At 47.0% G+C, this 22,906-nt stretch overlaps 1 protein-coding gene and 1 long non-coding RNA gene across 2 annotated transcripts in view; both read left to right on the top strand.

The window, feature by feature from the left end:
- LOC119950071 (xanthine dehydrogenase/oxidase-like) overlaps window positions 1-17,233 on the top strand; it is a 46,626-nt gene extending 29,393 nt beyond the window's left edge. Inside the window, exons 24-36 of the mRNA XM_038772015.1 lie at window positions 192-278; window positions 498-689; window positions 826-971; window positions 2,690-2,771; window positions 3,519-3,614; window positions 4,837-4,965; window positions 6,358-6,432; window positions 9,181-9,233; window positions 11,059-11,152; window positions 12,694-12,759; window positions 15,484-15,672; window positions 16,194-16,370; window positions 16,951-17,233. Coding sequence (XP_038627943.1) covers window positions 192-278; window positions 498-689; window positions 826-971; window positions 2,690-2,771; window positions 3,519-3,614; window positions 4,837-4,965; window positions 6,358-6,432; window positions 9,181-9,233; window positions 11,059-11,152; window positions 12,694-12,759; window positions 15,484-15,672; window positions 16,194-16,370; window positions 16,951-17,001 — 1,437 coding nt within the window. The 3' untranslated portion in view covers window positions 17,002-17,233. The remainder of the gene's footprint in view (window positions 1-191; window positions 279-497; window positions 690-825; window positions 972-2,689; window positions 2,772-3,518; window positions 3,615-4,836; window positions 4,966-6,357; window positions 6,433-9,180; window positions 9,234-11,058; window positions 11,153-12,693; window positions 12,760-15,483; window positions 15,673-16,193; window positions 16,371-16,950) is intronic.
- Window positions 17,234-17,291: 58 nt separating this feature from the next.
- On the top strand, window positions 17,292-20,240 carry LOC119950072. The gene is made up of 2 exons (XR_005457333.1): window positions 17,292-18,295; window positions 19,921-20,240. It is a non-coding gene; the product is annotated as an uncharacterized LOC119950072 (long non-coding RNA).
- The last annotated feature ends 2,666 nt before the right edge of the window (window positions 20,241-22,906 follow it).

Here is a 22,906-nt window from a genome sequence, read left to right as displayed (position 1 = left end):
CCTCAGGGCTTCTTGGAGTAGCTGTCAACTTTATATTGTTCCTTGGAAACACCCTTTTGTCAGGAAATTATGTTTCCCTTTCTATCCCTTGGGGTTTCCTGTGTGGATAAAAATGGGAGGGGAAGTTGGAAAAGGAACAGAGAACTAAAATATCAAGAGCTGGTGACTGAAGTACTTGTTTTTTGGATTAGGTTGGCTTCATGAAGGATGGGCGAGTGGTGGCTTTGGAGATCGATTACTACAGCAACGGAGGCAACTCTGTAGAGGCCTCTCGGGGCGTAAGTAAGACCAACCTTTTTGGTACTATGGTTGAAGAAGACCCAATACAGTTCCTCCACAAGCAAGCTTTACGGATTGACCTCAGAGGGCTCAGTGGAAGTCAGGGAAACAGACCTGGGAGTGAGGGAACCTAGACCCTAGTCTAATTTTTGAGGCACTCTGAGTCGCAACAGATAAAAATCTGGTGTTCTTTCCTGTGTTCACTTCTCACTGAACAGGTCATGATCAAAGCTTTACAGCACCTAGACAATTGCTATAATATCCCCAACATCCGGGGCACCGGGAAACTGTGCAAGACCAACCTACCCACCAACACGGCCTTCCGGGCTTTCGGGGGACCCCAAGCAATGCTAATCACCGAGTCCTGGATGAGTGAAGTTGCCATGAAGTGTGGCCGCCCGCCTGAGGAAGTAAGAGGCGGAGAATCACCGGGCACTACCACTGGAAGACTCTGCTGATCGGTCTCTATTAAGACCACTGGTCGTTCTGATTGCTGCCCTCTGTGAGAAGAGCAGGGCAGCTAACTTTCTGTCTCCCTTGGGGCAGGTGCGGAAGTTGAACATGTACAGGGACGGGGACCTGACTCACTTCAACCAGAAACTGGTGGGTTCCACGCTGTCCCGGTGCTGGTCTGAATGCCTTGAGAGCTCCCAGTACCATGCCAGGAGGAGGGAGATCGAGAAGTTTAACAGGTCAGCAGGAGGGGAAAAGGAGGGGGTGGGAGGAGGGCATAATGTCTTTGGTTCTGGGTTGTGAAGCTCCCATAATTCGTTGGAAGGGCCTATGTTCTGGAGTTGACTGTGAAGAGGACCCTACCTGTCACTTTCCAACAATAGCAGCATGGAGAGAAGAAGCGTGGCTCAGTGGAAAGAGCACGGGCTTTGGAGTCAGAGGTCATGGGTTCGAATCCCGGCTCTGCCACATGTCCAAGTTAAGTGACCTTGGGCAAGTCACTTAACTTCTCTGAGCCTCAGTTGCCTCATCTGTAAAATGGGGATTAAGACTGTGAGCCCCACGTGGGACAACTTGATCACCTTGTATCCCCCCCCAGCGCTTAGAACAGTGTGTTGCACATAGTAAACGCTTAACAAATGCCATAATTATTATTATTTATTATTAATAGCAGTGGTAGTAGTAGCATTAGTAGCAGTAGTAATAGTAATAGCAGTAGTGGTAGTCTTAGTAGTAATAGTAATATTAGTAGTAGTAATAGTTTTTAAGTGCTTACTATACACCGAGCACTATACTAAATTCTGGGAAAGAATACCCAACTGGGAATTTGACATAGTTCCTGTCCCTTGGGGAGCTCACAGTATTCTTGAAAAGTTTGAAGATTTCATAATCAAAAGCAACAATTCCTCACTTGAGCTGTAATATGTGCCTCTCAAGTATATGTTCAAAACCAAAATCCTCACCTTCCTCCCCTTAACCTAATTTTCCAATCACGGCAGGAAACAGCACCAAACTCTCCATCTCTGAAGCCAGTAACATGGACATTATTATTGATGCCTCCCTCTCTTTCAATCCCCATAATCAGTCTATCTCCAAATCCTGTTGGTTTTTTACCTTCACAGCATTTCCAGAACTGTAAGAACGTTTGCAAGTGGAGACAAGCATTTAAAGATCTACAGAAGCCCAGCAAACAGATATGACTGGGTTGAGATAATCAGCGAAGGAGGTGTTCATTCATTCATTCAATTGTATTTATTGAGTGCTTACTGTGTGCACAGCACTGAACTAAGTGCTTGGAAGAGCATAATGCGACAATAAACTAACACATTCCCTGCCCACAATGAGCTTACAGTCTAGAAAGGGGAAGACAGACATCAGTGCAAATGAATAAATTACAGATATGTACCTAAGTGCTATAGGGTTGGGAGTAGGGAAGAGCAAAGGTCTCCTACTTGGGTGGAAGATTTGGGAATATCAGCAGAACTGAGGCAGATTTGAAAACAGCGATAGACATTGTAAGTTCAAACACATCAGCGTGACAAAGGATAATGGCATAGCGAATAGAGCTTGTGCCCGGGAGTCATGGGTTCTAATCCCAGCTCTGCTACTCATCTGCTGTGTGACCTTGGGCAAGTCACTTCTCTGTGCCTCAGTTACCTCGTCTGTAAAATGGGGATTGAGACTGGGAATGCCACGTCGGACAGAGACTATGTCCAACGTGATTTGCCATATTCACCCCAGTGCTTAGTACAGTGCCGGGCACATAGTAAGTGCTTAGGAAATATCACTGTTACTGCCCATCTTTGCTTCCCTACCCATCCACTGACTGGATTTTTTTGTCATCTTTGAAAATGAACAGGGTGTGGCAGGATGTGTGTGCGTGTGTGTCTGGAGTTTAGGTGAAAAGACCTGATGGAAAGGAGAGGTTTCCCCAGTAATGGTGCCATCTCTTCCCCAGGGAGAACTCTTGGAAGAAGAGAGGTTTGGCCATAATTCCCATCAAGTTTGGACCCGGCTATGCTATTTCCTTCATAAACCAGGTAATTGCTCTTGGCTTTCCCTGGAATGATGTTCAAGATGGCCTGTTCGTTTTGTGTCCGTTGCGATTCAATGCGGACAACCTTGAAAATTCCCTCTCAGACCCTCAGGGTGCAGAGGGCCCTTCTGAGAAAAGCAGTGTGGCCTAATGGAAATATCACGGGACAAGAAGTCAGAGGATCTGGATTCCAATCCTGTCTCTTACCTGCTGTATGACTTCTCTGTGCCTCAGTTTCCTCATCTATAAAATGGGGATTGAATACCGATTCTCTCAACTGATAGTGATAATAATGATGGCATTTGTTAAGCACTTACTATGTGCCAAGCCCTGTTCTAAGCACTGGGGAGGTTACGAGGTGATCAGGTTGTCACACGGGGGGCTCACAGTTTCAATCCCCACTTTCCAGATGAGGTAACTGAGGCCTAGAGAAGTGAAGTGACTTGCCCTTTCTTCTATCTATCCCAGTACTTGGCACATAGTAAGTGCCTAACAAATACCATTAAAAAAGAAAGAACAATTGGAGAAGGCCTGTTGGGGGAGATGTGATGTTAAAAAGGGTTTGAAGGTGGGGAGAGCGGCGGTCTGTTGTTTATGGAGGGGGAGGGAATTCCAGGCCAGAGAGGGGAGGATGTGGGAAAGGTGTTGGCTGATCTGAATTAGAGGCTCGGTTTGATGCGGTGCCATTGTCTGCTGGGATGTTCTAGTTCTTTTGTGATGGCATTGGGCTGGCCTAATCCTCTTCCCGTAGGGTGGTGCTTTGGTGCACGTGTACACGGATGGTTCTGTGCTTCTTACCCATGGTGGGGTCGAAATGGGCCAAGGACTTCACACCAAGGTGACTCAGGTAAGCAGGCTGTCTTAAGGGCCATGTCCCTTTCAGCCACCCCCTCCCTAGTCCGGGGGGAACAACGGGTTTTTTGGTGAATAATGCCGCTAAACAGCATTGAGATGCTTTTCTTGCTCCTTTCAATGTTTTTGAGCACAGTGGCCTGAAGGGGACAGAGGGCTGTTGGAGAAGAAAATGCACGGGCAACCCTGCTTTGTGCTGCTGCTAACCGCTCAGTCAGCTCTCCTCCTTTCACTTTATCCACACCCTTATCCTGGTCAGTCAGTCAGTCAGACAATCATATTTATTGAGTGCTTACGGTGTGCAGAACACTGTACTAAGTGCTTGAGGGAGTAGAGGATAACAATATAAGACACATTCCCAGCCCACAACGAGCTTACAGTCTAGAGGGGGAGACAGACATTAATATAAACAAATAAATTACAGATATGTACATAAGTGCTGTGGGGCTGGGAGGGAGAATGAACAAAGGGAGGAAGTCAGGGTGACACAGAAGGGAGTGGAAGAAAAGACAAAGAGGGCTTAGTGAGAGAAGACCTCTTGGAGGAGATGCCCCTTCAATAAGGCTTTGAAATGGGGGGAAAGTAACTGTCTATGAGATTATGAAGAGGGAGGGCGTTCCAGGCCTGAGGCAGGAGGTGGGCGAGAAATCGGCAGCATGATAGACAACATCGAGGTCTAGTGAAAAAGGTTAGCATTAGAGGAGTGAAGTGTGTGAGTTGGGTTGTAAGAGGAGAGTAGCAAGTTGAACTGGGAGGGGGCAAGGTGACTAAGGGCTTTTCCCACTCCATCCACGCTTTGCACTCTTCGTTCTTCACAAGCTGCCCTACCCACCGTGCCTCATTCCCATTTCTCCTGCCCTCCTCGCTCCATTAAATTCTGATTCACTACATTCTCAATCTTCAAAATCCTTCTGAAATCTGATTTTTTTCCGGAAGGCTTTCTGGATTAATTTCTAATATCCTCCACTGCTGCTACTTCAGCACTTCTGGGCCACCTGAGCACTCAACTATCCAGAACTTCCCATGCCCCCTTTTCCTTCCTCCTGGCTCTAAGGAAACTTAACATCCACCGTCTCCACTAGATTGTAAGGTCCTTGAGGGCAAAGACCATGCCTACCCATTCTGTTGTAGCATCCTCTGCGTGTAATAGGTACTCAATAAATATTGTCATTTGATTGACTGCACATCTAGACAGCCGGGCCCTTTCCATCCTGCAGATAGCCAGCAAAGTCCTAGGAATCCCAGTGTCCAAGATCTACGTGTGCGAGACAAGCACCAGCACGGTACCCAACACCTCCTCGACGGCCGCCTCCGTCAGCACGGACATCAATGGGATGGCCATCCAGGTACAGACACGGCTGAGAAGCCCAGCTGTCTGGGCCGGCCTGGTGTTGTAGGGTGGGAGGATCTCCCCAGATACCTGATCCTTGGACTGTTCCATCAGGTCCAGGTGCAAGTTGAAAGAATTCAGGGATCCTTGGGACCCTTAGTTCTGGTTGGAAAAATGGGAGGAGGAGGGGAAAATGAGAGTAAATATCTGGTCTCATGGCAATGGAATAATAATAATAATAATGGCATTTATTAAGCACTTACTATGTGCAAAGCACTGTTCTAAGCGCTGCAGAGGTTACAAGTGTGATCAGGTTGTCCCATGTGGGGCTCACAGTCTTAATACCCATTTTACAGATGAGGTAACTGAGGCCCAGAGAAGTGAAGTGACTTGCCCAAAGTCACACAGCTGGCAACTGGCGGAGCCGGGATTTGAACCCATGGCCTCTGACTCCCAAGTCCGGGCTCTTCCCACTGAGCCACGCTGCTTCTCTAAGTGACTGATCCTGTACCAGAAGTTTGGGAGAGTTTACATCAGAATTTTCAGCTCTTCTCCTGAAACCATTTAGCTCCTGCCCTCCCTCTACCTAACCACTGGTGGTGCCAATACCACTTCTGGTCCCTTGAACTCAATTTTTTAAAATGGTATTTGTTAAACACATATCGTGTGCCAGGCACTGTACTAAGTGATGGGGTAGACTCAAGCTAGTCAGTTAGGACACAGTCCATGTCCCACATGGGACTCACGGTATAATCCCTATTTTCCAAATGAGGTAACTGAGGCACAGAGAAGTTAATTGACTTGCCCAGCATCATATTGCAGACAAGTGGTCAAGTGTTAAGTATTTTCATTAAGTATTAATTCTGTTAGCCCTCGGTGGGACAGGGACTGTATCCAACTTGATAAGCCGGCGTCTATCCCAGCACTTATTACAGTGCCTGACACATAGAAAGTGCTTAACAAATACCATTTTTAAAAAATGGCAGTGCAGGATTGGAACCCAGGTCCTTCTGGCTCCCAGGGTTGTACTCAGTCCAGTAGGCCATGCTGCTTTTCAGTCAAGCAATGGTATTGCTTTCTCTATGCCCAGCAATAATCCTGGCCCACACGCTCCGTTCTGCTCAGTCTTTGATGCATGCTGTGGCAGCATTGTCAATCAATCAATCATTCGTATTTATTGAGCGCTTACTGTGTGCAGAGCACTGTACTAAGTGCTTGGGAAGTACGAGTTGGCAACATATAGAGACGATCCCTACCCAACAGTGGGCTCACAGTCTAGAGGTCTACTGCCGGGACAGTATTGATTGCATTGGCAGTGTCTTTGCTTCCTTTTGCCTGGGTAAATTAGATCTGGATTGGCCTTGGGCAGGAAGTGAGTGATCCATCTGCTGCTGTGTTTCCCTCTTAGGCTGCGTGTCAAACCATTTTGGAAAGGCTGAAGCCGTTCAAGGAGAAAAACCCCAAGGGCTCTTGGGAAGAATGGGTGAGTCCCTCTTTCACATCTGGTTGCCACCGGAAGGGGAATCATTTTTCCTTTTCATAATTATTATACAGGCTTTCAACAAAGAGGCAGGTAAGTGAAAGCTTGCAGGGAGGGATTGAGTCTACCAACTTTGCTATATTGTACTTTCTCAAGCGGTGAGAACAGATCTCTGCACACAGTAATTGCTCAATAAATACTGTTAATGGTATTTAATAATAATGATGGTATTTGTTAAATGCTTACTATATGAAAGGCACTGTACTAAGCACTGGGGTTGATACAGGCAAAGTGAGTTGAAAACAATCCCCGCCCCATACGGGGCTCAAAGTCTTACCATTCATTCAATCGTATTTATTGAGTGCTTACTGAGTGCAGAGCACTGTACTAAGTGCTTGGGAAGTACAGGTTGGCAACAGAGATGGTCCCTACCCAACAACAGGCTCACAGTCTAGAAGGGGGAGACAATCAACAAAACCTAACATGTGAACAGGTATCAAGTTGTCAGAACATATAGAATTAAAGCTAGATGCAAATCATTAACAAAATAAATAGAATAGTAAATATGTACAAGTAAAATAGAGTAATAAATCTGTACAAACATATATACAGGTGCTGTGGGGAGGGGAAGGAGGTAGGGCGGGGGGGCATGGGGAGGAGGAGAGGAAAAAGGGGGCTCAGTCTGGGAAGGCCTCTTGGAGGAGGTGAGCTCTCAGTAGGGCTTTGAAGGGAGGAAGGGCATTCCAATCAGGTTGGACAAAGTCCATGTCTCACACAGGGCTCACAAGCTTAATCCCCATTTTACAGATGATGTTGGACAAAGTCCATGTCCCACACAGGGCTCGCAAGCTTAATCCCCATTTTACAGATGAGGTTACTGAGGCCCAGAGAAGTGAAGTGACTTTCCCAAGGTCACCTAGCAGACAAGTGGCAGAGCCGGGATTAGAACCTATAACCTTGACTCCCAGCTCCATGTTCTATCCACTGTCACGCTGCTTCTCTCCTGTTCTCTCTATCGTGCTGCTCGATAGAAACGGACACCTTCCCCAGCCCTGCTCCTTGTTCCTATTTCTCCCGAATGACTGTGTCCAACCTGACGAACTTGCATCTACCCCAGTGATTAGAACAGTTTTTGACACAAAGTAAGTGCTTAACACATGCCAGAATACCAATAACTGATACTGCAGAATTGACGAGAAGCAGCGTAGTCTAGTGGATAGAGCTTGGACCTGTGAATCGGAAGGACCTGGATTCTAATCCCTGCTCCACCACATTCATTCAATCAATGGTATTATTGAGCGCTTACTGTGTGCAGAGCACTGTACTAAGCGCTTGGGCAATACAAGTCGGCAACATATAAAGACGGTCCCTACCCAACAAGGGGCTCACAGTCTACAAGGGGGAGACAGACAACAAAACAAAACTTGTAGACACATCTCTGATGTGTGACCTTGGGCAAGTCACTTCACTTCTCTGGGCCTCAGTTACCTCATCTGGAAAATGGGGATTCAGGTTGCGAGCCCTATGGACTTGGTCCAACGTGATTAGCCTGTGTCTCTCCAGCACTCAGTACAGTGCCTGGAACACAGGGGAGAAACAAAGGGGAGAAGAGCACAGAGCGGGAGGGTGCAAGAGAGAAGAAGAAGAAGGACCGGGGGAAAGAGTCTGTGGGAGCACAGAGCCTGGTTTAGAGAGGAGGGACAGGGAACCAGTCACGATCATTCCCCTCTTCCACAAAGACCTGCCCCACAAGAATTCACTTAGACCAAGTCTCCTGTTGGACACCCCTTTGCTGATTCCCCCTTATAATAATAATAATGGCATTTATTAAATGCTTACTATGTGCAAAGCACTGGTCTAAGCACTGGGGAGGTTACAAGGTGATCAGGTTGTCCCACAGGGGGCTCACAGTCTTAATCCCCATTTTACAGATGAGGTAACTGAGGCCCAGGGAAGTTAAGTGACTTGCCCAAAGTCACACAGCTGACAATTGGCAGAGCCAGGATTTGAACCCATGACCTTTGACTCCAAAACCCGGGCTCTTTCCACTGAGCCACACTGCTTCTCTAGACTGTGAGCCCGTTATTGGGTAGGGACCGTCTCTATATGTTGCCGACTTGTACTTCCCAAGCGCTTAGGACAGTGCTCTGCACACAGTGAGCACTCAATAAATGCGATTGAATGAATGAATGATTCCTTCTCCCACATCCTTTCGACTCTCAACGGATTGGTGATGAGAGCATTTTAAACTAAGCAGCGATGATGTCCCAGGCACGAGTTGCTGAATAGCTTTAGCTGCGGTCCCCGCCACGTGACTATCGGTCCCTGCCCAGAGTATTCCGGGGATGATGTGATGCTGACCTAATTCCAGGGAAAGATGTGGCTGAATTTACGGGTGTCTTTTCCCAGCGGGCTAGCTGCTCTGTTCTGGAGGCGGGAACCGGTGTTCAAGTTGTTGACGTTGCCGGTTTCTAGTCTGGGTCCCAGAATGCTCTAATTTCTCTAGTTAATCAGTGGTAATTATTAAGTGCTTATTATGTGCAGAGCACTGTACTAAGCACTTGAGAGAGTTCAATACTTTAGTGAACTCGTTGTGGGCAGGGGACATCTGTACCAACTCTGTTATGTTGTACTCTCCCAAGTATTTAGCAAAGTGTTCTGCAGTCAGTACCAACATTAGAGTAGGCGTAGATGATCCCTGCCCCCAAGGATCTTACAAAAGCCCAGGTAAACATTCTCTCCCTTCCTCAGGTGAACGCCGCCTACTTGGCTCCGGTGAGCTTGTCAGCGACAGGATTTTACAAGTGAGTGTGCCAAGATAGGTCTCAGCACTATCATGCCCAGGGCTTGGGGGAATGTTTATGTTACCCATGCCGCTCCTAAGCACGTGCAGTTTGATCTAGCCCTGGGGATCCCCTGGGAGCCCTAAAACTTTGGAAATAGGCTCACGGTGGGGGCGATCGACCGGCTGATTTTCCCTGATCTGGGCCCCTGTGAAGTGCTTTAGGCATCGGAAGTGACCTCACAGAAATTCTGTGTCTCTTCTCTGCAATGTGGCCTAGTGGAAAGAGGAGGGGCCTGGGGGTCAGAGGACCTGGGTTCTAATCCCAGCTCTGCAAACTCTCTGCAGTGTGACCTTGGGCAAGTCACTTAATGTATTCTGTGCCTCAGTTCCCTCATCTGCAAAAATGGGGATTCAACACTCGCTCTTTCTCCTACTCAGACTGTGAGCCCCATGTGGTACTTGATTATCTTGTCTCTACCACAATTATCATTTTTAAATGCCCTGACGCGGCACCCCAAGTTTTCCTGAGACTAGACGAAGGCTCCAAACAAAGAGCTTCAGGAATTTGGGGATTGTAGGGCAAAGGCCTGTCCTGTTGGTCTCTGTGCCTGAATCGATCCACTATCCTGCAATGCCCCTCTCCACTAGTTACCACCCCCCCCCACAGGAATCAGAAGCCACAGTCTCAGCCGGAGTCCTGCATGACCCAGCTCCATCAGTCCACCACACCAGCCCCCATTGCTGCCTACAGCCCCGATGGTAGCCAGCTGTGCCAATCACCTCCCGGCACCTCAACCCCAAAGACATCATGGGGACTCCTCCACATCACACAAAAACTCCTAACCACTGGCTTTAAAAAACTCAATCACCTTGCCCCCTCCTACCTCACCTCACTATTCTCCTACAATAACCCAGCCCGCACACTTCACTGCTCTATTGCCAACCTCCTTACTGTACCTCAATCTCGTCTATCTTGCCACCAACCTCTAGCCCACATTCTACCTCTGGCCTGGAACGCCCTCCCTCCTCACAGAAAAACAAACAATTTCTCTCCCCAAATTCAAGTCCTTACTGAAGACACACATCTCCTCCAAGAGGCCTTTCCTGACTAAATACTCCTTTCCTCTTCTCCCACTGTCTCCTGCATGGCCCTGACTTGCTCTCTTTTTTCATCCCCCCACCCAGCCCCACAGTGCTTAAGTACATATTTTTTACTTATTTATTTATATTAACGTTTGTTTCCCCTTCTAGACTGCAAGCTCACTGTGACCAGGGAATGTGTCTGTTTATTGTTGTACTGTAATAATAATAACAATAATGATAGCATTTATTAAGTGCTTACTATGTGTAAAGCACTGTTCTAAGTGCTGGGGAGGTTACAAGGTGATCAGGTGGTCCCACGGGGGGCTCACAGTCTTAATCCCCATTTTACAAATGAGGTAACTGAGGCACAGAGAAGGTAAGTGACTTGCCCAAAGTCACACAGCTGGCAATTGGCAGAGCGCCATTTGAACCCATGACCTCTGACTCCAAATCCTATGCTTCTTCCACTGAGCCACGCTGCTTCTCTCTAAGCAAGTACTCTCCCACGTACTTAGTACATGCCATACACACATTAAGCATTCAATAAATTCTACTGAATGAATGACTCTGCTACCATTGCTGAGAGAGGGGGGCATCCTGCTAAACTGACAGAATTCTCCTTCCAACGGTCCTGCTGAACGGGTAGGCTGGATCTGATTGACATTTAGGCATTTTCATCTTTTTAAATTGTGCCCTGAGTTCTCTTTCTTTTTTTCATCCCGCTCCCTCCCCAATATGTGACTCCCAACCTGGGCTACAAGCTTTGAGATCACCTCGGAGAATCCCATCTTCTACTTCTCCTTTGGCACGGCTTGCTCTGAAGTGGAGATTGACTGCCTGACAGGTGAACACAAGGTAAGCCTGTTGGGTTGGTTCTTGTAGGGAAAAGACCAGAAAGATGAGTTAGTAGGAAATCATAGGCCTGGTAGAGAGACAATATGTACGTATGTAGAGATGATACGTAACCTGAGGATCCATCAGTACCAAGCGAGCATGCCTCAAATTGCTGGAGATTCCTGGATTGAAGCAGGCAAGAGAAATTACCTTGAAGCTGCCATTTTCCTGGAAAGTTTCACTTGAGAGCATCTAGTGAGGTGGAGAGGAAAGTGTGAAATGACACCTTTGTTCTTGAATGTTTAGAAACCAGGATGGCCAGGTTTTCCAACCAGTTGATGGAATTGGGATGAGAGAGAGAGTAGGGTGAGAGATGCTCCTTGAGGGCAGGAATCATAATTACTTCAAAGTACTCATTTATTCATTCATTCATTTAGTCGTATTTATCGAACACTTACTGTATGTTGTATTAATTAAACACTGAACTAAGCATTTGGAAAGTACATTACAGCAATATAAAGAGAAAATCCCTGCCCACAACTGGCTCACAGACTAGAGGTGGGGCGGGGGACAGATATCAATACAAGTAAACAGGCATCAATATAAATAAATAGAATTATAGATATATACATAAGTGCTGTGGGGCAGGGAGAGGGGGAAAGATGAAAGGGAGAGAGTCAGGGTGATGCAGAAAGGGGGTGGGAGCTGAGGAAAAGTGGGTCTTAGTCTGGGGAGGCCTCTTAGAGGAGATGCGCCTTCAGTAGGGCTGTTAAGTGGGGAAGAGTGATTGTCTGGCAGATGTGAGGAGGGAGGGTATTCCAGGCCAGAGGTAGGAGTGGGCCAGGGATCAGCATCAAGATAGGCGAGATTGAGGCACAGTTCATTCATTCATTCTTTCAATCATATTTATTAGCGCTTACTGTGTGCAGAACACTGTACTAAGCACTTGGAAAGTACAGTTAGCACCAGAGAAGCGGAGTGTGTGGCCTGGGATGTAGAAGTAGAGAAGGGAGGTGAGGTAAGAAGGGGTAAGGTGATGGAGAGCTTTGAAGCCAATAGTGAGGAGGTTTTGTTTGATATGGAGATTGATAGGCAACCACTGGAGATTTTTAAGGGGTGTGTGTGACATGCCTTGAACGTGTCTGTAGAAAGATAATCTGAGCAGCAGAGTGAGGTATGTTTTGTTTTGTTGTCTGTCTCCCCCTTCTAGACTGTGAGCCCGTTGTTGGGTAGGGACTGTCTCTATATGTTGCCAACCTGTACTTCTCAAGTGCTTAGTAAAGTGCTCTGCACACAGTAAGTGCTCAATAAATATGATTGAATGAATGAATGAAGTATGGACCGAAGTGGGGAGAGGCAGGAGATTGGGAGGTCAGAAAGGAGGCTGATGCAGTAATCCAGTTGAGATAGGATGAGTGATTCTACTAATGTGGTAGCAGTTTGTTCTAAGCCACTGGGTTAGCTACAAGTTAATTAGGTTGGACATAGTCCCTGTCCTACATGGGGCTCACTGCCTAAGTCGGAGGGAGACTTTGACCATAAAACCTGGCTTTCCTTTTCAGAATATCCGTACGGACCTAGTCATGGATGTCGGCACCAGCCTGAACCCAGCCATAGACATCGGGCAGGTATGGAGCGAGGGCAAGGGTGGGCTGGGTGGGCCTGGCTCAACATTCCCATCCCTTATTACCCCTGTATGGAGGGTGACACTGAACCTTGAATCAACTGACATGAGCAGATGATTTTTGTTGACTATTTCACCAAGAAACCCCCTGTCATCTGACAGATCACAACTCCATTGGTTAGCACCAAATATACAGAAACTCTCCACATACTGGCCACCTCCTGAATGTCATGCCGCCCCCAGGCCCCTGTCCCAAAGTGTACTACCACTACTACTAATAATAATGATGATGGCATTTATTAAGTGCTTACTATGTGCAAAGCACTGTTCTAATTGCAGAGGAGGTTACAAGGTGATCAGGTTGTCCCACAGGGGGCTCACAGTCTTAATCCCCATTTTACAGATGAGGTAACTGAGGCCCAGAGAAGTGAAGTGACTTGCCCAAAGTCACACAGCTGACAATTGGCGGAGCCAGGATTTGAACCCATGACCTCTGATTCCAAAGCCCGTGCTCTTTCCACTGAGCCACGCTGCTTCCCTAGGTACTACCCTTACCTACCTGAGCTGCTCCACCTGGGAACTATTTCTCCACCCCCAAGAAATGCGAGCACAATATCGATCCCCCAGCAAAGCAATGCCGCCCCTCTCTCCACCCCAAACACAAGACAGAGACTGCTCTGAACACAGGCTGTAGGAGATGAGCACTGAAGCCCTTTATCCAAGCCTCAAAGACTCGGAGAGAACCAACCAAGCAGCATGGCAGCTTGGGTTCTAATCCTGACTTTACCATTTGCTTAATGTGTGTTTGGTGTAGTGTTCGATATACATAAAGTAATGAGAGGCAGCAGGGGCTTGAAGGAAAGGCTACAGGCCTAGATTCCAATCCTGACTCAGCCACTCATCTTCCATGTGATCTTAGGCAGGTCATTTACCTTCTCTGTGCCTCAGTTACCTCATCTGTAAAATGGGGATTAAATTGGACTCCCTTCTACTTAAATTGTAAGCCGTATGTGGGACAGAGACTGTGTCCAACCTGATTACTTCGTGTCTATCCCAGTGTTAAGCACATGGTAAGTGCTGTAAACTCATTGTGGGCAGGGAATCTGTTGGTTTATTGTTGTATTGTACTCTCCCAACCACTTAGTACAGTGCTCTGCACACTGAAAGTGCTCAATAAATATGACAATGAAAATACTAAACAAAAAAATATATTAAGTGATTAATAAATACCATAGATTGATTGTGCACCCTTAGGGGTGTCACTTGACTTCTCTGTATCTGTTTCCTCATCTGTAAAACAAGGATTAACCATCTGTTCTCCCTCCCCTTCAGATTGTGAGCCTCATGTGAGGAGACAGAGACTGTCTGATCTGATAATTGTCAGCTGTGTGACTTTGGGCAAGTCACTTAACTTCTCTGAGCCTCAGTTACCTCATCTGTAAAATAGGGATTAAGACTGTGAGCCCCCTGTGGGGCAACCTGATCGCCTTGTAACCTCCCCAGCGCTTAGAACAGTGCTTTGCACATAGTAAGCGCTTAATAAATACCACTATTATTATTATTATACCTACCCTAGCATTTAACACAGAACTTGCCACTTAGTAAGTTCTCAACAAATATAATCATCATCATCATCATTTTCATCACCCACTATCAGAGGCTTTGTGACCCTGAAGAAATGTGTGTCCAGTCTCACATGACTGGAATCCAAAACATCCCTTCTCCTTCTGGAAAAGTTTCAGTCAGGCAAAGTGGGTGCATGATACACATCAGGATTCAGGCTGCCTCAACTTGAGAGATGTGTGTTGGTCAAGGAGACCTCATAAAATCACCCGTTCTCCTTTCCACAGAAGATCTCTCTCCATGATGTTGCCTGAGAGGTTGTTGAAATAAGTATAAAGGCTCACTCAAGAGAGAAGCTCGTTTACTCTTAGTGTGGCTGGGAAAGGACAAATAAGCTCCCACGTGTATTGTTTTAAAATAATGAAATTTAAAGGGACTGCTGTCACATATACGAAACCCAGAAACGGAGTCCATGTAATAATAATAATAATAATAATGATAATGATGGCATTTGTTAAGCACTTACTATGTGCAAAGCACTGTTCTAAGCGCTGGGGAGGTTACAAGGCGATCAGGTTGTCCCACAGGGGGCTCACAGTCTAAATCCCCATTTTACAGATGAGGTAACTGAGGCCCAGAGAAGTTAAGTGACTTGCCCAAAGTCACACAGCTGACAGTTGGTAGAGTCAGGATTTGAACCCATGACTTCTGACTCCAAAGCCCTTACTCTTTCCACTGTGCCACGCTGCTTCTCCAGTAAGCTAGTTGCCTCTGCCTGAACCAGGCTTTCTCTTTTGGCATTCTTCTCGACTGTAAACGCCCCTCCCTTGTGAGCAGGGAACGCGTGTACCAGCTCTGTTATATTGTACACTCCCTCTCAAGCACTTAGTCCAGTGCTCTGCACATGGTAAGTGTTCAGTAAATATGATTGATTGATTCTTGAGGTTTCCCAGTGTTTTCACTCCTACTAAGTGATGGAGGTAATAGAATCAGAGCAACATCTGAAGTCTCCTTCATCCAGATTGAGAATGCCTGTGGTGTCAACAAACGCCTCCCTTCTCACTGGATCCTTATTGCTACTTCTGAGAGGGGCCCCAGGAGGTTACAGCTGATGGTTTGTGTCTGAGCAGCTGGGTGTTACGTGAACTCTCTGTGACTCTTGCAGGTGGAGGGGGCCTTCGTCCAGGGCCTTGGGCTCTTTACCCTGGAGGAGCTGCATTACTCCCCCGAGGGCAGCCTGCTGACCCGAGGACCCAATGTCTACAAGATCCCTGGTTTTGGCGACATCCCCACCAAGTTCAACGTATCCCTGCTCCGGGACAACCCCAACAAGAAAGCCATATTTGCGTCCAAGGTACAAATGTGGGTCTGCATATCTGGAGTGGTGAACTACCATCAGGGGCCAGAAAGGTTGGTAGAGAAGCTCTTCCTCTGGGGGTGTATCATCTGGCTGGCCGCTCCAGCCATGTTGTTGCTTCCCAAAGAACCCGCAGAAAGTTCAAAAGTTAGCCTTGTTTTGTTGTCTGTCTCCCCCTTCTAGACTGTGAGCCCGTTGTTGGGTAGGGACCGTCTTTATATGTTGCCAACTTGTACTTCCCAAGTGCTTAGTACAGTGCTCTGCACACAGTAAGCACTCAATAAATATGATTGAATGAATGAAAAGGGGAATTTCACAGCGCTGACAGCTGAACTCACACTGAAACTGGGAGCATCCGTGGCATTTCATGCCAACTTTTTCTCCTCACAGTTCAGATTCTGCAAGGGTAGCTTACCCAGTTAGGCTGAATTGAGGGAGACGAGCGGGGAAGGTTGGGGTTTCAGGCCATGATGGCCTTTGCCTCATTGCTGGTCCCTGTTTTCTGTCTGTCTGTCCAGGCTGTCGGGGAGCCGCCCCTCTTACTCGCCGCCTCCGTCTTCTTCGCCATCAAGGACGCCATCTGTGCAGCCCGAGCTCAGCAATCAGAGAGGCAACTGGACCTGCTTTTCCAACTGGACAGCCCGGCCACCCCGGAGAGGATCCGTAATGCTTGCGCGGACAGGTTCAGTGCTATGGTACGTCCCCTATAGCCCCAGCCCTGGACCCATCTGTTTGAGTTTCCAGCTAGAGAATCCGAGCCAATGATAAACAGTTTAAAATGCTACTGGCATGTTTTTCAACAACCAGTTTAGTGGCAGAGGCTGTCTCAATGTAATGCTGGGATAGCAGGGTGCCCATAAGAGCTGTATGGGTAGCCAGGATCTTTGGGGAGCAACTGTTTGAGTCGGTTCTTCAAAGGGAGCCCGGAGTGCCACAAATCCAGAGAGAGCAGTTTCAGAAACAAACTTGTAACCAGCGTGGGAATGGAATGGTGTTGAGGCTACCCCACAGGCTGAGCTTTGCTTTGAAGTCAATAGAATAAGGAATGGATTATTATCCATTATGCTTGCTTTGGTCTTTGTCCCTGGGAGGAGCTACTGAGTTTACGAAGAGTGAGAGATTTTCTCCTCAAAGGAAATAGCGGTCAGCAACATTTCCTTATCCCCGATTACTTGACTCAAAGCTGGTTGGATAGTTGTTGGCTACCCTGAGCTGCTTCATGGATAACGGAACAGTGTCACTGCATCAGCAATCTATCTGTGTTTTTCCTTCCAGCTTCGCCCTGAGGAATCCTCCGATTACACGCCGTGGTCTGTGAGAGTCTGAAAGGAAAGTCCAGGGCCAAGTTTTCGCTCAGCTGATAGGGCCTAATGCTTTGAGATCTAATCCATCAAATCCCTAAAGTCATACCTGGCTATTTGCTTTAATCCTTGCAGCTCAGTGGCATTAAACCAAACTCATTTAGCTCATGGAGAAACATCATCCCCTGATTACGTTTCATAACCAAATCTCATCTCTCTTATTCACCCCACATATTCAGTCTGTCATCAAATCCTGTCAATCAATCAATGGTATTTGCTGAGCGCTTACTGTGTGCAGAGCACTGTACTAAGCCCGTGGGAGAGTACAACAGAATCAGTTGACACGTTCCCTGCCCACAACAAGCTTTTTCACTTCCATGACTTTTCTAGTATCCTTCCTTTCCTAGTATCCCTTCTCTAGTATCCAAATGACTACCATGCTCACTGGTCCAAGAACTGGTGGCTTTTGTTAAAGGCTAACTGTATGCCACACACTGTTCTTAACACTAGATACAAGTTAATTAGGTTGGACACAGTTCCTGTCCCACATGGGGCTCACAGATGCCCAGTTAGGCAATATGACAGCTTTCGGAGCAGGTATCCCCCTCAAGACAGTCAGCAGCAGGAGCCTAATTGGAAACTGGGGAAGAACAGGAACAGGAATTTCTAAGCCAGTTGTAGGAATTTGGGCTGGAAAGGCATAGCTCTACCCAGACTGTCTCCACCTATGCTGTCATGGTCTCTTGGACTGCTCCTGCATCCATCTTGTCCAGAACTGTCAATTAGGAGGCAAGAGAACAATGAAGCCAATCCTTGTTGATCAAGATTGGTGGAAAGTCCAACCCCAGCAAAGAAGATTAGGTCCATGAGGGAGTAGCCACTGTCAGCTCACTCACCATAAGCCGCCAAAATGTTCCAGTCCCAATACTGACCTGCAGTCTGCTCAGCTGTGGTCGCCTGGTCTATTGTCCTCTACTTGAAGGTAGCAGTAGCAGTAGGTCATTCCTGTAGAAGAATGCTGCACCTATACCACAACTACAGCATGCAAAGCAGGGAGCCAGACTCCCAAGCAGAACCAGCCAATTTCATCAGGGCCAGAAACTGTCCTGTGAAGTAGAAAGCAGGAACAAAAGGAGATGGGAGCAGTCTGGAGCTAATGGGAAGTGGGGATCAGCTCAATAATGCCTATGCCTGAATTCCAAAGGACCACCCAAGGGACAACTCGACTGTTGTGCTCTTCATCTCAGTTCTTAGTCTTCCTAACCAGTAGGGCGAGTTTGAGCTCCAACATCCCAGAGGCCTGGTCCTCCCAGAGGAAGGTGGAGAGTGTCCTGTGATCTGCACTCTTAATGGATTGGAAGTGGCAACAGAATGAGGAATGGATAATAATCCATTGTTTTTTACTTGACCTTTGTCCCTGAGGGGAGCTACTGTGTTTCTGAAGAGTGAGAGATTTTCTCCACAAAGGAAATGGGAGTCAGCAACATTTCCTTATCCCAGTTGCTTGACTTAAAGCTGGTTGGAGAGTTCTTTGCTACCATGAGCTGCTTCATGGACAAGGATCAGTATCATTGCATTAGCATTCCATCCATCCCAAGCTCATTGTATGCTTTTCCTTCCCGCTTTGCCCTGAAGTCTTCCGATTGTACGCTGTGGTCTGTGAGAGTCTGAAACGAAAGTCCAGGGCCAAATTTTCGCTCACCTGATAGCACCTACTGCTTTAAGATCTAATCCATTAAATCCTTAAGTGATACCTGGCTATTTACTTTACCCCTTACAGCTCAGCATCATTAAACTAAACTCATTTAGCTCATGGAGAAACATCGTCCCCTGATTACATTACATAACCGACTCTCTTCTTCAACCCACATATTCAGTCTGTCATCAAATCCTGTCAATCAATCAATCAATCAGTGGTATTTGTAAAGCACTTACTGTGTGCAGAGCACTATACTAAGCCCATGGGAGAGTTCAACGGAATCGGTTGACACGTTCCCTGCCCACAACAAGCTTTTTAACTTCCATGACTTTCCTAGTATCCTTCCTTTCCTAGTATCCAAATGACTACCATGCTCACTGCTGCAAGCATTGATAGCTTTTGTTAAAGGCTTACTATATGCCAAGCACTGTACTTAACACTGGGGTAGATACAAGTTAATCAGGTTGGACACAGTCCCTGTACCACAAGGGGCTCACAGATGCCCTGTTAGGCAATATGACAGCTTTCAGAGCAGGTATCCCTTTCAAGACAGTCAGCAGCAGGAGCCTAATTGGAAACTGGGGAAGAACAGGAGCAGGAATTTCTAAGCCAACTGTACACATCTAGGCTGGAGAGGTATAGATGTTCCCAGACTGTCTCCACCTATTCTGACATGGTCTCTTGGACTGCTCCTGCATCCATCTTGTCCAGAAGCATCAGTTAGGAGGCAAGAGAACAATGAAGCCAATCCTTGTTGAACAGGATTGGTGGAAATTCCAACCCCAGCAAAGAGGGAGTACCTCTTGTCAGCTCACGCACCATAAGCTGCCGAAATGTTCCAGTCCCAATACTGACCTGCAGTCTGGTCAGCCAGGGTCATCTGGTCTATTGTCCTCTACTGGAAGGTAATAGTAGCAGTAGGTCATTCCTGTAGAAGAATGCTGCACCGATACTGCACCTACAGCATGCAAAGCAGGGAGCCAGACCCCCAAGCAGAGCCAGCCAATTTCACCGGGGCCAGAAACTGTCCTGTGAAATAGAAAGCAGGAACAAAAGGAGGAGATGGGAGCAGTCAGGAGCTAATGGGAAGTGGGGATCAGCTCATTAATGCCTCTGCCGGAATTCCAAAGGACCACCCAAGGGACACCTCGATTGTTTTGCTCTTCATCTCAGTTCTCAGTCTTCCTAACCCCCAGGGCAAGCTTGAGCTCCAACATCCCAGAGGCCTGGTCCTCCCAGAGGAAGATGGAGAGTGTCCTGTGATCTGCATTCTTAATGGATTGTGGATTTTATGGTATTTGGAGGAGACTGAATGGGTTGAGTGATATCTGAACCTAGTAAAGCTGGGGATTTTCAGGAGACTGGGGGTGGAGGACAGGCAGCAGTAGGGGAATGAGGATTCACGTTGGCTATTCATCAGAGTTCTGTGAGACTGAGAAGAACCTGTGTGTGCAGGTGGTCTTCTTTTATGACCTGGATGTGCATGGACTGTGGAGGGCTGAATTTGGTGAGTGGGTTTTAGATTGTGAATAAAGGGCAGGATCACTGAGCCCATACTAACTGAAGAGCCATGTTTCTGTGTTTTAATATATGGGGTTTGTCTCTGATGTGCATTTTTTTGGTTTAGGGTGGTGAGGACAGGAAAAGAGGGCTGTTGGTTTGGCGTTCCATTACAGCACAATACCCAAATTCTAAAGGAAGCCCGGGCCCATTTAGGGGATTGTTTGGGGCCTGGGGTTGAGGGACAGTGGGAGGCTGTGCCCTCCCAAGGCCAGGCAGCACTCTGGGGTGGGAGAGGCATTCCTCTGTTTACTAATGAAGACACGAAGGGGAACATTTGTCATTGCGGCTGGAAACCAGAATGGAGTTTAGCAATCAGGCAGTGAGGGGCTTAGTAGGGATTGGGTGCCCAATCCATTGATTATTCAACAGAATTTTTAAGCACTTTCTGTGTGCAGAGAACTGGACAAAGAGCCTCGGGGTGTACAATTTGAATTCGAAGATATGATCCCTGCCCTCAGAGAGCTTGCCAAATACTGGGAGAGATAGGCACTCTAATGTCACTAGACTTTTCATGTGTCTGAAGACACCTGACCAAAACCTCTGAACTCTTCCAGTGGAACTAATTAAAGGTGTTTGGGGAAGAGGGCAAAGAGCAAAGCAGAGAAGCAGCTTAGCCTAGTGGGAAAAGTGTAGGTCTTGCTTCTAATCCCGGCACCAACACTTCCCTGCTATATGACCTTTGGCAGTTCACCCAATAATAGGAATAATGATGATGGTGATAATAACTGTGGAATTTGTTAAATGCTTACTCTGTCCCAAGCACTAAGCATTTGGGTGGGCACAAAGTAATCATGCTGGACACAGTCCCTAATCCACAGGAGGCTCAGCTTTCATGTAGGAGGTTGAACAGATATTGAATCCCCATTTTTTAGATGAGGAAACTAAGCTCCAGAGAAATTAAGTGATTTGCCTGGGGTCACACAGCAGGAAATTGGCAGAAGGGGGATTAGAATCCAGGCCCTCTGACTCTCAGGCCCATGGCCTTTCCAATAGGCCATGCTGCTATCCAGTGCCTCAGTTTTCTGTGCCTGTTTCCTCATCTGTTAAATATGTGTACTCCTTTCCACATAAACTCTGAGCCCCACATGGGACAGGCACGATGCTAGACCTGAATAATTTGTACCTACCTCAGTGCTGACTGTAATGCTTGGTATATAGTGTTTAACACTTTCATTATTATTATTAATTATTATTAACGACACCAATGGAGTAACCTAAGATGACAGGAAGTCATGGTACCAGTGGTTTCTGGGAAGGCCACTTTACTCCAGGGCTGCAAGGACCTTTCCGACCATCTGTGCATACATGTACATAAGATGAAATTATCTGCAGTACCCGGCAAATCTGACTTACCAGCAGTGAGTGGTCACCTGGATTTTCAATGAGGGTAACCTCAAATCCCGAAGAATGCTTAACTCTTCTTTAAATTCTTTCAATTACATTTGTTCAACTCAGTACACCCATTCATTTAGTTTCAGTTTGCTTTATCTGAGCATCTAGAGGGGAAATTGAAGGGCTATGTTATGACTCTAAATAGCCTGGCCATTGTTTCAGAAAAGATGGAGAAGGGAGTCTTTGCTCCTCCCTTCAATCCATCAGTTGATCAGATGCATTGAGCCCTTACTCTGTGCAGAGCACTGTACTATACTCTTGGGAAAGTACACTATAACAATCTAACACATTCCCCATCCACAACAAGCTTACAGTCCAGAGAGTTAAATCCCATGAAGGCAACCGAGAGTTTCCGTGCATCCAAAGCAATTGATTGTATTTATTGAGCACTTACACTGTGCAGAGCACCATACTAAGCACTTGGGAGAATACAATACAACATAGTTGGCAGACACTTCCCTACCCACAAGGAGCTTTCGGTCCAGAGGGAAGCAAAGACAGACAAGCCTGGCTAACAGTACAGCACCCATCCAGCAAATGAAATCAGGAGCCGTGCAACTTGAACCACGCTCAAAAACAGCCCTAGGGTTAGTTAGGCCTGAGACCATCGCTCTGGGTTTGGAGGGTGAACCTGCTCTTCCTCCGCCTTGCCCCAGCCTTGGACTTTTCCACTGCAGTCACCTCACTGTGCAGACACCAGTCTGGCTGAAGAGAGGGTCTTCATCCACCATCACAGACAAACTCAAGTATGGTATCAAACTCAGGCTTGAAGCCACCTATGTGCCTGTGTGTGACCCACATTACACTTTCCTCTCCATTGCTGAGTCTAATATAAGTTCACCTCAAGGAGCAGCAGTTCACCCCTTGGTGGCTTTGTAGCTTGAGCTATGTTTAATATGTTCAATAGCTACTTTCCCATTGGCAAATGGTTCTAATTGCAGCTCCACTATTTGTGGACAAGTCACTTCACAGTTGTTTTTTTTTATGGTATCTGTTAAACACTTATTGTCAAACACTGTTCTAAGTGCAGGGGTAGGTCCCTGTCCCACATGAGGCTCACAGTCTAAGTAGGAGGGTGAAATAGGTATTGAGTTCTCATTTTAAAAATAAAGAAACTGAGCCCCTAGGATAAGGAGCACGGCTCAGTGGAAAGAGCACGGGCTTTGGAGTCAGAGGTCATGGGTTCAAATCCTGGCTCCGCCGATTGTCAGCTGTGTGACTTTGGGCAAGTCACTTAATTTCTCTGTGCCTCAGTTACCTCATCTGGAAAATGGGG

Source organism: Tachyglossus aculeatus, chromosome X1 (assembly GCF_015852505.1).
Source record: "Tachyglossus aculeatus isolate mTacAcu1 chromosome X1, mTacAcu1.pri, whole genome shotgun sequence".
Classification (NCBI taxonomy): domain Eukaryota; kingdom Metazoa; phylum Chordata; class Mammalia; order Monotremata; family Tachyglossidae; genus Tachyglossus; species Tachyglossus aculeatus.
Note: the sequence above shows the minus strand (reverse complement) of the source record. Positions and strands in the feature narration are given on the sequence as shown.